This window comes from Cetorhinus maximus, chromosome 2 (genome assembly GCF_964194155.1).
Source record: "Cetorhinus maximus chromosome 2, sCetMax3.hap1.1, whole genome shotgun sequence".
NCBI classification, from domain to species: Eukaryota; Metazoa; Chordata; class Chondrichthyes; order Lamniformes; family Cetorhinidae; genus Cetorhinus; species Cetorhinus maximus.
The window spans coordinates 183518947-183533543 of NC_135880.1; the positions used below are offsets into that span (position 1 = coordinate 183518947).

At 45.9% G+C, this 14597-nt stretch overlaps 1 protein-coding gene across 1 annotated transcript in view; it reads left to right on the top strand.

Moving 5' to 3' along the window:
- cntln (centlein, centrosomal protein) overlaps positions 1 to 14597 on the top strand; it is a 395750-nt gene that overhangs the window by 353896 nt on the left and 27257 nt on the right. The window contains exon 26 of the mRNA XM_078530355.1: positions 11802 to 11879. Within this exon, the coding sequence (XP_078386481.1) occupies positions 11802 to 11879 (78 nt within the window). The remainder of the gene's footprint in view (positions 1 to 11801; positions 11880 to 14597) is intronic.

A 14597-nucleotide genomic window follows, 5' to 3' on the forward strand; every position in this document is an offset into this window, starting at 1 on the left:
GCACAAACTGACAGACAAGTTGCAGCTGATCGATAATGCGTGCAAAACAGCCGTGATCGACATGGAACTTGATAGGCTGAACATCGACATAGCATCCCTACAAGAGATCAGGCCGGATCACCAAAAAATAAAACACGTTCACCTGGCACAGGAAGAGTTCAGAGGAAACGTGCGAGCAAGGTGTAGGTTTCTCTAAGGGACTTGCAACTCTCGATGCTAGAACCCTCCACAAATGGTTCAGAATGTGTTCTCTCCATCCGCCTCTCAATTCAAACAGGGCCTGTAAACCTCATGAGTATCTTTGCTCCAATACTGTGCTCCATTACAGAGGCGAAAGACTAATTCTATGAGAAGCTTGACACTCTTATCAGCAAATTCTCTAAGAAAGAACATCTTTACCGACTGGGGTATTTCAAAGCAATTAGTGGGCACAGACCATGAGGCATGGCCCTTCTGCCTCGGATGTCATGGTCTGGAAAAGATAAATGAGAACAGGCAGAGACTACTTGAGCTTTGCTGCGGCCATGAGCTTTGTGTACTTAACATCTTCTTTCAGAACAAACCATTCCACAAGGTTTCCGGAGACATCCAAGATCAGGGCAATGGCACTAGCTGGATCATCACCAGACCTGACTCTCTGAGCAGCATGCTTAACACACAGCTACCACAGCATTGACTGTGATATAGATCACTCTCTGGTGAGCATTAGGGCAAGGGTGCAAAACTTGAAGTTTTTTCATCTGAAGCAGATATGACGTTCTTGTATCAACAGCAGCCATATTGCCTATCCAGATAAAAACTAACAGTTCCTCAACTCGATTGACCAGGCGTGGTCCAGCATTCCCACTCAAAGTGCAGAAGCAAAATGGAACATGCATTGAAACACCAGGCGGAACTTTCGGTGCCACACTGGCGTCGGGCGTCATGCTGGATGTGAGCGGACAATATGGCAGGAAGGCCAAATATTGGTTTCAAAACGTTGTGGAACCAGTTTACAATCGTCCACTCTGCCCATCAGTGGTGGGCCGCGTTTTCTGCTGTCAGACGTAGGGAACTTCATTGTAATACACCTGCATATCATTATAAGCCCAGCTCGCCAGAATCACCCCCTCACGCCAGATCATCTGAGCACGTTGGTGTAATTGCACGCTGATGTGTTTCACAGCAGCATATATAAGGCGTGCACCTGGAGAGCTGCACTCCAAGGGGAACTCGGAGGTGAGTGCACAGTAACGTTATGCAGTGCTCGTGAGGGACGCCTGTTGGACGTCAAGGTTGCGCCTTCAGGCGAGGGCACAGGCAAGTCACATTTTACCGGCTGGCTACAGTGTGGGCCAGCCACTAGGGCAGTGGCTGCCCTGCAGTTGAGGAGGGTTGGTTGGGGGGCGATGGCAAGGGCTGCACTACAGTTGAGGCGATTGGGAGGGGACCTGGGGTCAACGGCTGCCCTGCAGTTGAAGTGAGTTGTGACAGGGGGGCAAGGGCTGCTCTGGGGTTGGGGCGAGTTGTGGGGGGGAAAGGGCCGTCCTGCGGTTGATGGTGGCACACAAGCAATTGCAGGGGGTGGGTTGGAGGGAAGCAGCCAGGCATTAGGGAAACCTTTTCCCATTCATCTGCAGCTGAGACAGTTCAGGTGCAGCTACATTGACATGCTTGGAGTCGGGCCTCTAGCTTATCTGCCCATTCAAGCAGCGCAGAGGCCAGAAGACCAGAAGACCTGTGGAAGTAGGCCATTCGGCCCATCGAGTCTGTTCCACCATTCAATGAGATCATGGCTGATCTGCTAAGCCTCAGCTCCACTTTCCTGCCTTTTCCCCATAACCCTTGATTCCCTTACTAATTAAAAATCTGTCTATCTCAGCCTTGAATATACTTGATGACCCAGTCTCTACAGCCCTCTGCTGTAAAGGATTCCACAGATTCATTACCCTCTTGGAGAAGAAATTCCTCCTCATCTCTGTCTTAAATGGGCGACATCTCACTCTGCCCTCTGGTCCTAAACTCTCCCATAAGGGGAAACAACCTATCAGCATCTATCCTGTCAAACCCCATAAGAACCGTATATATTTCAATAAGGTTGCCTCTCATTCTTCTAAACTGCAATGAGTACAGGCCCAACCTACTTAGCCTCTCCTCATAAGAAAATCCCTCCATACGCAGGATCAACCTAGTGAACTTTCTCTGGCCTGCCTCCAGTGCCAGTATATGTTTCCATAGATAAGGGGACCAAAACTGTTCACAGTATTCTAGGTGTGGTCTAACTAGTGCCTTGTATAGTTTTAGCAAGACTTCCCTATTTTTATACCTGAAAGTGCCACCAAGTGCGCCAGAGCTTTTCATCCCTCAGGCACAGACTGCCAACTAATGAGCCTTTTGGTGGACTGCAAAACAATTGGATGCCTGAGCACATTGTAAAATCTCCTTGCGAAAACTAGCCAAGGAACAGTCACTGGTGGAGGCGCTTACAGCCCCTTGCAATGTCATCATCCCGGTTTGGACCAGTCTCCCCCGTGGTTCAGGCTAACAGTGTAGTCTTGCAGTGCGGGTTAGAAGAATGTCTGTGCCTGAGCTGAGAGCACAGCATGCAGTCCAGTGGCTGAAGCTGCCGCCAATTGGTCAGGTGGAGTGGGGCGGAGGAGGTGGAATTTTGGGCAGCTATACAGTGCACTAAACTCTGGCCATCCAACTGGTGGCCAGCACGCTCCGGAATGTGTTAAGGGGCCTTCAGACTTAACCAAGAGAGGTTCTTAGAACACCTGTGCTAACGCACACGTCTCTCTTTCATCCCGCAGGGGGACTACATCAGGAGCATGGGGCCTGGTGATCTAGTTGTATGCCTCATGAGTTGCAGAGAGCGGAGAAGAGAGCACCTGGCTGCACAGAGGAAGGAGCAGCACCCTCAAGAAGAAGGGGTGGCTGGGGCCGCCCACATATGCTGCTGAAGAGCCACAGCGAACCATCGCTGGTCAGCGCCTAGTTACAGCCAGGGTCTATAGGCAGCTCCTTTCATTCCTGAAGATGACCACGAACCAGTGTCGCCAAAGACTGTGCATGTCCAGGGAACTGGCTGGTCACATCTGCCACCTGCTGCAGGATTTGGCGCCATGGGGATATGGAGGGCATCTACTGCCAGCGGTTGTGAAAGTGAGCTTAATTTTTACGTCAGTGGCTCTTTTCATGGTTCCACAGGTAACCTCTGTGGGATATTGCAGGCCTCCACCCACAAATGTATCCATGTGGTCTCATACGCCATCTTTGCAAAGGCACTACAACTCCTACATTCTCAGTCGGTCTCAGACCCCTGACATTTTCCAGGGTCCACAGAGGCTGCAGGGTTGGCTCCTTGGGGACAAGGGCTACCCACAGAGGCCGTGGCTGATGACACCCGTGTGGCAGCCTCAGACTGCAGCAGAGCGATGGTATAACGAGGATCATGCGTCAACTTGCACCTCGATGGAGAAAACCATTGGGATGCTGAAAATGAGGTTCTGGTGCCTGAACTGATCCAGTGGAACCCTGCAATATGGTCCACAGAGGATGTCACTCATCGTCGTTGCCTGCTGCACCCTTTATAACCTGGTGCTCCAACGAGGAGAGGAGATAGAGGAGCTGGATATCTCCTCTGATGAGGAGGACGTCGGCGGGGATGAGGGTGAGGAGGTCCTCGGAGGTGAGGATGACGTCAATGAGGCCATCGCACTGGCTAGATGAGGCAGGCACGCTTGGGAGGACCTCATAGCTGCTAGATTTGTGGAGGACATACCATAGATTCTCACGTTGCATCTGTGAGTGTTTGACTCCAGTCTGGCTGATGGCAGCGCACATACCCTCTGTGGTAAGGCTCCTGTCATGGAGACGCAGTGGAAGCCCTAACAGTCACTCAATTCCAGGAGGATGATAACAACATGCAGTGAGGACTCTCCACAGATCTTCACATTGCCTCTGAGAATGTCTGACACCTGTCTGGTTGAGGGCAACTCGCTTGCACTCTGTGATCAGAGTCATATTTTGGAGACGCAGCCATGATACTTTAAATGTACCTGATCCTTTGTCAGCCTTCAGCACCTGACCCCTTCAGGAGCACACCATCACCGGTCACAGATGCTGAAAAGATGGGGGCCAGTCCCACCTCAAAAGTGCTGAGTGCTCACAGAGAGAATGACGGAACTCTGTGATCCCTGCCCGCGGCATTCTAGCAACAATGACAAGCACCATCAAGGTGCAGGTATCGGTAATGTGTCCAAGGAGTGAGAGGCCGGACCATCACTTTGGTTTGAAGGCTGCACAAAGCACAGGGAAGAGGCCCTGGACTGAGAGACCTGCCTTTATCTTCCCTGCTTTTATACTCAATACCCCTGCCAATGAAGGCAAGCTTGCCATATGCCTTCCTGACTACCTTAGGGCCGAAGGGCCTGTCCCTGTGCTGTACTTTTCTTTGTTCTTTGTTCTTGTGCAGGAACCAAGGTTTCACATCAGAGTGACATGAACACTGCTCATCAGAACAAGGAGCCACAGGCAAGGAGGCATTCTTGGGAGTCGATTGACAATAGTGAACATTATGTGCAAGTGATTAACACCCGTGCCCAGGCTGTCCAACTACATCTTCTTAACCTTCCTAACCCTGCCGCTACATCTTGGTGCTCCCCCGACATCCACAGCAGAGGTGGAGGCAGCCTGCTGACTACTACACCCTGTCGGTGATGGCCTTGACGGGCGTCCTCTGGAGGGCTGAGACCTGGAGGGCTCTGGCCTGCTTTCAGGGTCCTGCTGTGTGTCAGTTGCACCCTCCTCAGCCTGCAGAGCTGGAGATTCTGGGGTCATATGAAGAGGGGATTTGGATGGGCCGAACACTCCTGGAGTCACCTAGGTGGATGGCCCCAGGGTATGCATCTGCTGATCCTTCTCCCTATGGGTGCGCGAGGCCCCCTGGCTGGCTCATAGAGGAGAATGGGTGGTTGGAGTGAGATTGAGCTGCCCTGCACCCCTCTCGTGTTGACACTGCTGGGGGCCAACTATGGTGTCAGTGATGGAGCTCAGCCCGCGCAGCAATGCAGGACCAATGTCCTGCCAGTGTTGACCTCAGTGCGTTGGCATGCCAGCGCTATCACCTCAGACTGAAGTTGGACAGACTCTTCCATCGTGCCTTGCAATCTGGCAAGTACAGCAGACTTCCTTTCCTGATGTTCCCGAGATTGTCTTTGCAGCTCCAGCAACTGAGGTATGACCGAGTCCAGAGGCTCGTCATCTGACTCAGACTCTGCAGATTTCTGGCCTCCAGCAGTCCACCAAGGGCCGGAGCCCTGGGAAGTCCCTGCCTCCGCCTGCTGTGGATCAGACAGTGCGATGTGCTCACCAGATTGTGATCCTGATGCTACTCTAGAACTAGATCCCACCGAGGCGTGCGTCTCTGTGTTGGTGGCGGGTGTGGGTGAGGCTGTGACAGGTCTTTAATGAGGATGCCTTCGCATTCTTCTTCCGAGGTGTCTTCGGGGCTTGATTGGAGGCCCTGGGTCATGGATTCCCTTGGCTATTCCCCAGATTTGCCTGCAAATGTAAGGAGAGATAATTAGAGCATGGCAGTGGCCTATGAAATAGGACACATCAGTCACAGCATGGTTGCCTGATGGATGTTGCACTGCTGGATCCTCACTTGGTAGAGCAGCGCCAACCTCACCGTCAGCACAGGACCGGTTCCGGTCATTGCTGGCCAGCTGGATGGCTCTGTTTTCAAAGTCTGTGAGGACCTTGATTTCAGGCATTCCTCCACCGGTCTGCGACCTCTCTCTCTTGTTGTGTGCCAGCTTGTCATGCACAAATACAGATGGAGAGAGTATAAGCATGTGTGGGTGGTTTGTGGTCCCGTTGACGGGATGAGGACGATAATGGTGTGTGTGAGAGAGTGAATGGTGATGTCCCATGAACTGGCAGTGAGTGAGGGCCTGTGAATGTGTGATGGGTTTGTGAGTGTGTGAGTTGAGAGTGATGAGAAGAGTGACTTACCCTGACAGAACAGAGGAGATCATTCATCCTCTTGCGGCACTGGGTGGCTGTCCTCTTCTGCAGGGCATTGGCGCTGACCACCGCTGCCACCACCTCCTCAGATTGCTAATGTTGCTGCTCATCATGTGGCCAGAGTGGGGGCACAGGACATCATGGCAGGCCTCCACGGTGTCCAAAAGATGTTCCAGGGTGCGTCACTAAACCAGAGGGCTGCTGTCTTCTTGCCTTTCAGGGCCATTTCTTCTGTGCAGCAGCCCTGGGCTGGAAGCACTGAGAGGTGTGCACGCCGCTACACTTTCAATATGGCGCCCAGTGTGATGAAGCAGCGAGGTGACGGCGTGGTGGGCAAATTGGAGGTCACCTGTCATTAAAATGGCATGTTTCCCAGGAATGCATGATTAACGAGGCAGGATTGGGACGATGCGGCATGAAAAGCTGCCATTGCGGCTGGTGGGTAAAACATTCTTTTTCCCGCCCGCTGCTGCACTTAGTGCAAATCTGGGACGATTCTGCCCACCATCTACAATACCGCACTCTCAACATATGGGAAGCAAGAGCAAAAAAATTGCTGACTGGTTTGAGGCTAAGATCACTGTGATGGAACATGTCACTGTAGCCAAGTGGTCCGCTCTCATTAATTACATGAGGAACCTGAGCAAGAAGACTGCATGCATTAAGAGCCGCTCAAAATAAAGTCCAACAGACTGCTGGGCAGTGAGCCAGTGACTACTGCTAACAACTTTGCCAGAATACTCAGATGTCCTTCGACACAGAATGATAGGGGCGTGAATGAAGGGATCAAAAAGGCAACAGGTCCATTACCAAAGCCGAAGGTTCCGTTGAAAACAAAGGCAGGGGAGGTCCTCACTGACTCCAGTAAATATTGGAGAGATGGGTGGAACACCACCTCGAGTAGTACTCTCGGGAGAATTTTGTCATCAGGAAGTTCTCGACACCACAGAGAGCCTGCCTGTCATGGAAGAGCTGGATATTGAACCCACAGTGAAGGAGCTTAGCAAAGCTATTGGCTCGCTTGCTAAGGGCAAAGCTCGAGGTAATGATGCTTTACCACAAGCGTGGGAAACCAGCACTCCTGCAGCATCAGTATGAACTTCTCTGTCTCTGCTGGAGGAAGGGGGCAGTGCGCTAGGACGTGCATGATGCAAAGATTGTGACCCTGTACAAGAACAAGGGTGACACGGAGTGATTTCAGCAACTCTTGAGGCATTTCCTTGCTGAGCATCATGGGAAAAGTATTTGCTCATGTTGCCCATGTCAGACTGCAGACCCTGGCTGAACACATCTACCTGAATCCCAGTGTGGTTTCAGAACTAGAAGATCTACAATTTAAATGATGATCTCAGTCTGTTTAAGCTGCTGGAGAAAATTGGCTGCCCACAGAAGTTGCTCAATGTGTTCTCCTCTTTCCATGACAACATGATGAGTAAGATCAGCAACAAAGGGGCAACATCGGAACCGTTTGAGATCTGCAGTGGGGTCAAACAGGGCTGAGTTTTGGCACTGACACTCTTTGAAATCTTCTCTTTGCTGCTGTCATTTGCCTTCAAGTCATTTACAGAGAGTGTTTACTTACTAGAACTGACGGAAAGCTGTTCAGTCTTGCTCATCTGAGATCTCAGACAAAGGTGCGCTAAGTTCTCATCAGAGAGTTGCTCTATGCTGTTAGGGTCCAGCAGTTGGTAAAGCTGAGTTATTTAAAAATCCAGAGGGAAACTTTAAACAACTGTCATAACCTATATTTTTATTTTTGTATGTTTGAGATGCAGCTCTAAATTCAGGAATCAGACCACTAGTTCTCAAGAGGTTTTATATCAAAATACATGAGACATTTATTCAGTTACACAAGTTAAATATACGCATGGCTACAAATTACTATTATCATAACTTTTAACAAATTCCCAGACTAATCTCCATTAAGGCAACAGCAACGCATAGACGTAACCAGACACCAGGCAAAGCATTTTGATCTTATGAATTCAAAATGAGGTTCCTCTCGCTTTGGTTCCTGTGGAGACAGTTGTAGGCTTACAGTTACTTTGATCATACAGTGCCTCTACCCTGCACACACAAAACTGCTGTCTGTTATACCTAGCACAGCTCATTGAATGTAAATTCTCATTGTATCACCAGCCCCTTTGAACTCCACCTCTTCTAATAATAAAACTCCTTTCATAGTACCAATTTTATTAGTAATATAAACATATTGCTTGGTCTCTGCTAGCTAGGTGCCAGATTTCACCCCACATCTTGAATGCTCTATTCAAAAAAAATGCAAATGCACTCTACCTCTCTTACATCTCAAAACTAGTACACATCAAAGCACCCAGACTAGCTGGCTTTAATCCAATTAAGACACACCCACAGGCTAAACCTTTATTTTAAAAGAAAAATATTTTCCAATATATACATTAATAGCTTCATGACATATGCTGATGATGCCATACTAACTTTCAATGCGGAGGAACACTTCTGATGGCAAATGGACAGACTCCCTCACAGCTGTAAAGAGCTTGGTTTGACCATCAACATCAGAAAGACAAATGTCATGGTCCAGGATGTTGCCATATCCATTACCATCTATCAGCATTGACAGTGTGACACTGGAGGTTGTTGCAAGCTTCACATATCCGGACTCCACAATCATTAGCAATCTGCCTTGCTGAAATCAACACACACATCACAAAAGCTGCAGCCGTTATGCCCAAGCTGAGAAAGAGAGTGTGGAACAACAGCAACCTGACTGAGAACACCAAACTGCGAGTCTACCAAACCTGCGTTCTCAGTGCACTGTAAAAGCGGTGAGACCTGGACAACATATACTAGGCAGGGAAAAGGCTGAACGGTTTCCATTCTTGCTGTCTTAGATGAACCCTAGGCATCTCTTGGCAGGACAAGGTCACCAACTTGGAGGCCCTGGAGCGTGCCAATTCCATCAGCATACATTCATTGCTAAACCAAGGACGTCTGAGCTGGCTTGTCTACATTCAGTTGGATGGTGGCTGTATACCCAAAGGCATTCTGTACAATGAACTGGCCACTGGGTCACAATCTCCTCAGCATCCATACCTCTGCTACAAGAACCCCCACAAGCGAGATATGAAAATGGAGGGCATTGACACTGACAACTCAAGAGTCATTAATGGCTGTGAATTGTGGAAGCTGACTGTTTCAAAGGGCATTGGAAGAGACAAGCTGAAACAAAAAGTTTAATTAGCCAAGAAAAGAGTCCAGAGAAAACAGGCCAGCGAATCATGCACCTCCTCAGCCTACTGCCTTCCTCTGAAGCAAATGTGGCAGAAACCGCCCTGCCAGAGTGGGGCTCCTAAACCACACCAGGTGATGCTTAAGACAGAGTTGACCACCATGTTGCAAACCATCTTCTTATGAGACAGAAGGCTGCCACAATGCTGAGGTTGCTACTGTATGTTCTGTTATGAGGCTATGCCTCTTTATTTTTGAAAATATGATTTTTCAACTTTAAACTGACTAGAACATTTGCCATTTGAACAGAGACAGAGCAAACTGCTTAAAAATGCAAGGCCACATTCCAAGGTGAAGGTGAGAAGCTACCCTCAGGGGAGTATGAAGAGAGAGACATTTCCTATAATCCAGGCACCCATTGAAACTCATAACTGCCTCAGGAAGAGACATTAAAAATGCAACATACTGGATATTGAAACAATGGATGCTATAGATAGACACACCCAAAACCTCTTGGAAATGCACATTGGGGGTGAAGTATTTCAAGGCAAGGCTGCCAGCCACTACAGAGAGATTGCAAGTGACATAGGTGGTGTTCAGAAGTTCTTCAGCAGAGGAAACAAGCTGAGGGCTCTGTCTGTCTGTCTGTCTCTCTCTCTCTCTCTTTCTCTGGAATAAATGAGTTGCCCGGTTCAAGAAGCCAACCCTACCATAAACCTACCAGCGAACCAAGATCTTGTAATAATTGCAACATCCCCTACATCTGACCACATCCAAGAAACTAGTTAACCTAAATCGGCTGTCATGTTTAAAATCTATACCTCAAGGACAATCATAGGACACTTAACCCATATATTCTTTGACCTTTTAAAAAAATTTTAGTTCTTCTAACTCCCCTTAGTTCTGATCCCTGTGTATGTGTGTTGGTGTGTGGGCCCTAATAATTACATGAGGCCTGAATGCTTGATGTTGCATTTTTTAGGGTTTAGTGGTTAGTAAATTTGCTCACTCTTTGACTCAAGATAACCTTGTTTGATTGGCTCCTTATTACTCACAGCTTAAATATTTAAGTACATTCTGATTTGGAAAAAGGCATATCCTTGTGAAATAGAAACTTAAATCTTTGTTGAGACCAATAGAGGAGGTTGAATTGAGGGGAATCAGTTCACTCCTCCTCACCTGGCAATAACAATTCCACGAGTATTGTTATGTGCTGGATAGCAACTTGAAGTTCAGACAACAGCTGGTCCTTTCTACTGTTACATATGCATCCACATACAGTGTGAAGCAACAACCTGCCTCTGCTTGATTACAGCTGGCTCTTCATCAATAGCCAATATCTCTATTCCTTCATCCATAAGGCTTTGTGTCTCACCCTGTTCCTTTCTCAACCTTATGGGGATTTTTTTCATGAGCGTGTTTATCTGACTGAAATGCTGATTATGTTTGTGCTGTGCTAAGTAGTGTTCTGTAGGTGTACCTGGTGGAGCACTGGGTTCTCTTTGCGCTGTGAAAAGCAGATGGAGCATTCTGAATGCATAAGCACTCTTGACCATCTGTCCCACAGTGAGATTTAAGACTGGAAAAGGGAAAAGATCTTTTTTTTGTAACAAGAGTCTTCTGTAAAACAGCACAAGAAACATTTTACACTTCTGAAATCACTCTTGTAATGTGCTAAGCAATAATCTTGATCTTGCAGCAGTCGGCTTAATGTGAGCACATTTTCATTTCCTGTTGTGACTTTTTTATTGTAATACAATTTCAGGTTTTCATGTGAGTAATTCATCTTTCATTATTTTCTACATAAAACCCTTGACAAGATGATATCAGAATTGAGATTTTACAGCTGCTGTGTTCGGAAAGATTGAAAATGTTGGGCATTTTTCTTTTGGAAAGAGAAGATTCAGAAGTGAGCTGATAGAGGTCTTTGAAATTAGGAATGGGTTGGACAGGGTAGATGTGAAGAGTAGGAGCTGAATCTTAACTCCCAACAACAGGAATGTTGATGTCGTGTAAGACGTTAAAATGTAAAAAATCTGAAACAAGAACCCAACTCACCATCTTCCAGTATGAATGGAGGCAAGTCGAGGAGCAGTTTGGTTATTTAAATATTATATTGAGGATGTCATTTTAAGAGTGTCAAATTTTTAACTCACATCAGTCAGGTTTCCCAGGCCTCGGAATGAATCCTGCAAGTGAGATAGCACTGGACCTACCTGATCTCCTGCACTGCAGCCTTGTGCAGGATAAGTACAAGATAGTTACTAATAAATCCAGTAGGGAATTGAGGAGAAATTTCTTTACTGAGAGTGGTTAGAATGTAGAGCTTGCTCCCACAGGAAGTGGCTGAGGCAAATAGCTTAGATTCAAATGGAAAGTAGTCGAGTATACGGGAGAAAAGGCTGAAATAAGGTAGATGGAATGGGAGGAGATTCCTACAGTATAAACTCGCTGGGCTAAATGATTTCTCTGTGATGTGAATTATTTAATTTTATATAACTCTGAATTGAACAAATAAGGCTAATTTTAATAAAGTACAAGAAGCATCTTAACAACATGTCATCTTTTATTTACCTTAGGAAGCAGAAGAAAGAAATAAAGCTTTACAAAAAGATCAGATCTGGCTGACTGAAATACAGAGGATTCTGGAAGGCCAGGTATTGAAATGTCTCATGTGTTAACAATATTTTGTAGCTTAGTGTAACCTAAATATAATAGTAAGCATTAAGCCTCACTTACAGGTTCATTATTTGAAAAAAAACAAATACATTAAAATATTTGCTGTAGAAATTCAAATGGTAAATCATTAGTAATTATTTAGACTTAAAGTAGTTTAGAAATTACTCCTTTGCTTTTACTTTACTCAGTAAATTACGTCAGTGCCATTTCTCACTCCAGCTTTTGAATTTACCAATCTGCAGTGATTTTTATTGTTTTAATGTACCATAGCTTCCATGCCATTTTTATTTAAACTGTAATATTTTAACATAATGGATCATTTCACTGATGTAACCAATTTGGAGCTGAAGAAGATCTGAATTATTTATCTCAATTAAAATCACACTTTATGAAGTTAAAACATAGATTTCATTATTGCTACTTGCTCTCAGAATGCCAAATCTGCTTGGGAATAAGAATAAAAATATAATAGTGCAGGTGTGTGATGACAAGGTAAATCAAACAAGGCAAGGCTGTTACTTCCAAAAGGTCTATTACATCAAAAAAGATGGTCCACACAGAAAGCTCTAGAAGCAGGACTATCCCCAATGGCAACAGAAAGAGAATTGAATGCAGAGGCAAAGGTAGTCATGTGTTTCAGAGCAGCACAGCTCACCACAGGCCAGCCAAGCGGTTTTACATTCATTGATCTGTACAGATCTTTCCCTGCCATCGGGGAAGGGAAGACAACCAGAAACCCAAGTGCAAATTATGTGCTTGTGAAGCCATGTGTTTGTGCTGTTGTTTTTGTTCCATTCCGCAGCACATGAGATCCTGATGCACAAATGCAGAATCGCTTCAGAAGTGGTCCAGCAATATCAGTGCAACACTGCGGAGGTCGTGTTATATATTTTTTTAGGGCAGTGTGGAGAGATAGATTCTTGTTAGGCAAGGGAACCAAAGGTTATCAGGGTTAGATGGCAAAGCGGACATCGAAACACAAGGAGATCAGCCATGATCTTATTGAATGGCAGAACAAGCTCAAGAGGCCGAATGGTCTACTCCTGTTCCTATTTCTTATGTTCTTATATAAAAGCGCTTGTATATTAAAGGCTATAATACTGTGAAGATGCACATAAAGCATTGGATAGGAAAAATTGTATGGAATATCTGTGGTACCATTCAGACCACAACAGCCCTTTGGTTTTTAGATCTATCTCTCTCTCCCCACCACTCTCCTTCTCTCTGTCTCTCTGTCTCTCTGTCTCTCTCTCTCTCTCTCTCTCTCTCTCTCTCTCTCCCTCTCTCTCTATATTTCTGTCTCACCCTCTCTCCCTCCCCTCTCTTGCTAAGAGTAAATAGAGGATTTAAAATAGGACAACAATGGGGTGGATGATCAGAGGCTTTTAAACCAACTGTAAATATAAATATATTAGAGCAATCAGACAAATAATGGGATTCCAGAAGGTCTCATGATCATGGAATAGTAAGTACTTTGAATGAATTCCTTATGTCCCTGTTCATGGAGGAACGCTCCAACAACCTTCCTAGTATTGGAATGTAATTTCTAGCGAACGTTCACGAGATTCTAAGAGAAATATAATCAATCAAGAGCTGATTGATCTGTTGAAGACATTGAAGAAAGCCAAGGGCTGGGATCCAGACATTGTGCCTACAACTAATGAATAAAATAGTTATTGAAATTGTATATGTCTTATTAGCCACCTTTAGGGAATATTTGGAAACCACAATTTGAATATTGATGATCCATTGTTCTAGCTGTAAGGCCCAAGTTCTTAACTGCTCTCTTTACAACTGCTGTTGCTACAAATGCTGCTGCTCCAATCCCATCAACATCCCTACTGCAGTAAGAATCAACCAAATAATGTACAGCCTTTAAGATTACTTTGAACCTGAGCTGATTTTACATCGGATCCGATCTGTCACCAAAACAGTAATTTTCCTTCACTGTAGCATGATTTCCTAATCCCCCTAGCATGACCTTAGCTGTCAATTTTCCAAATGATCTCCATCCTGTTATAAATATGAGGTATATGACTATGACTATGTTAAAGACTAAGTCTTTAACTTAGGATAAAATTAAGGGGGCCATGTGATCTGAGGTCTGCCTAACAACATGGAAAAGAGGCCTGGGTTGTTTGCTGTAAGGTGTTCACACTTGGAAACAATGACAGCAACATCTGTGTTTACAGTGGTTAGACTGCTGGTCTGCAAAGTTCCAGCAAGCTGTTGAGAATGTTGGTTTGTAAACAGTTATGCTTTAAACTGTCCGCTTACTTTCAAGATAAAATAGAGTTGGGTCTCAAAGATAGTGAATCAGCATTTCTACCTGGATACAAGGCCCATGTGATTCATGTCACTTTGGAGATGGACTTTGAGAGGGGTTTCTAAGAAATTCCTGAAACATTCAGATACAGGCAGTCTGCAGGATCCGGAAGAGAGGAAGCAGCTAGAGGTCAAAAGTCTCTATGGTTCACCACACCAGAATGCGGGTGGGAGCTCACGCTCAGATTGAAAAGATCAAATTCATGAGGATTTGAAAGAAGACTGGAATATTCGCCCATCTTGCACTAGAGGGAGAATCACTAGCAAAAAACTCTCACCATGAAAGACGGTTCTGGGGTTAAAAGTTATCATGCTGCGAAAGGAAAGGAACGGAGGTAAACCCTTGGAAGCTAAGAATCACTTGGACTGAG